At 34.0% G+C, this 1,873-nt stretch overlaps 1 protein-coding gene across 1 annotated transcript; it reads right to left on the bottom strand.

Moving 5' to 3' along the window:
* Positions 1 to 25: 25 nt before the first annotated feature.
* Positions 26 to 829, bottom strand: LOC107854467 (putative receptor-like protein kinase At3g47110; the record flags this gene model as incomplete). Its single annotated transcript, XM_047405498.1, has 2 exons — positions 162 to 829; positions 26 to 98 (listed from the first exon to the last, which is right to left on the bottom strand). Coding segments are annotated over exons 1-2 (741 nt in total), but the record flags the coding sequence as incomplete, so codon positions are not given.
* Between the last annotated feature and the right edge of the window lie 1,044 nt (positions 830 to 1,873).

Genomic DNA, 1,873 nt, shown 5'->3' with positions numbered 1-1,873 from the left:
AAGACAGATAAAGCCCTTTGAGTACTGGGAGACCATTGCATAAACCATTGGGAAGACTTCCTGATAAGCTATTGCCAGTAAATGCAATGAATTCGATCCTAGAAATATTGAAAATTGTAAATGGTATAGAACCCATAAGTTGATTATATTGTATGGCCAACCAGTTCATGTTGTGAAGATTGCCGATCCCTTCTGGAATGTCTCCTTGAAGTGAATTGTAAGATAATTCTAACTTCTCCAATCTTGAGGCGTTCGAGAGAGACACAGGGATATGACCCTCTATGGAATTGAATTTCAGATTCAAAGTCTCAAGGGTGGATATATTAGAAAATGAAGAAGGGATGGAACCAGTGAAACTATTATTCCTAAGATTTAGAACTTGAAGTTGGTGTAAAAACCCAAACCAAGAAGGAACCTCCCCGCTGAAGCTGTTGAAACTTAACCTAAGAAACTTAAGTCGGCGCAAGCGTGCCATTTCTTGAGGCAAATTACCCTGGAAATTGTTGCTTTCCAAGTCAATAGATACAAGAAATGTGAGGTTTCCAAATTCCCGGGGAATTCTGCCTGTAAGTGCCATGTTGGAAAGATTCAAGGACTTCACTCGCTGGTGACGAGAGCCACAAGTGACTCCAACCCAATGACAAACGGATGTAGCGGGAGGCCAACTTTCATCCAAGAAGTTAGAGGGGTCGGAAATGATTTGAGATTTCAAAGAGAGAAGAGCTAATTGATCAGTGGTAATGTTGGTTTGGGTCATGGCTGAACTAGCCATAACGTAGTGAAGCAGCAAGAGTACTATTAAGAGAAAAGAACAGAAGGCTTTCTCCATTAATGCAAAAATTAGTAGGAAAATGGTGTGGCTTATAACATGTGGTTTTGAGACTTTAAATAGCAATGAAATCTCCCTTTTTGTCTTCATGATTTATTCAACATGTCATATCAATACTAATACCACAAAGACTTGTATGGTGCAAAGTTCCTCTAATCAGCCAAAGACTTGTGCTAGTCAACCAAGTCTCTTGCTTTATTTTCTCTAGAATTGTGTAGTGAAAAGTAGTTCCATATTTATTAATTTACTACTTTCTGGATACGTCTGTTGCACATGTGTCCAACATAATTTTTTATAGATTCATTATAAGTGTTAAAATTATTTTAAAAATACATCTGTTGCACATGTGTCCAACGTAATTTTTTATAGATTCATTATGTGTTAAAATTATTTAAAAATAGGTGTGTAAGGAGTAATAAAATGCAACAATTATAAATATATCTTTTTAAGTATGACAAGAAGCAACAATTCGGAGTGTATTTTAATGTTTAGAATTAATTCCTAATTTTAAGCAATGAACTGTAAATTGTGAGCTTTGATTAGTAGTTAGCAAATTTTCAACAAAGTCACAAATAACTTATTTGAGCCCAAATAAAAATACAGTTTTTCTACAATTAGAAAATTCAAAGAAAATGAAATTAAAGAAGTCCAATAGATAGAAAGAAAAAAAAATAAACGTAAAAGGAAAAATACAATATACACATCCTTCTTAAGACTTTATTCATAACAATCAGTACATGGTTGTTTGAGCTCTTGTCGGCACCATCTCACATAATCAATCAAAATTCAATAGCGTTTTTCCGTCGAGTCAATCTAAAGCATAAATCAAATAGTACAATAAAAATATAAGTGTTTCACTACTTTAACTATTGAATGAAAAAGATATGTTTGTGGGGTAGAACTTAGAAGTCTCATCAAATAAAATAGATGAATTTATTTTGGCTCATATCTATACTAATACCACCAAACCAACCAAATCTTTCACATCTCAATTAGAATTACAAATATGGTGGCAAAAATTCCTCTAATCAGCCAAAGACTTGG

Source organism: Capsicum annuum, unplaced genomic scaffold, assembly GCF_002878395.1.
Source record: "Capsicum annuum cultivar UCD-10X-F1 unplaced genomic scaffold, UCD10Xv1.1 ctg79276, whole genome shotgun sequence".
NCBI lineage: Eukaryota > Viridiplantae > Streptophyta > Magnoliopsida > Solanales > Solanaceae > Capsicum > Capsicum annuum.
Note: the sequence above shows the minus strand (reverse complement) of the source record. Positions and strands in the feature narration are given on the sequence as shown.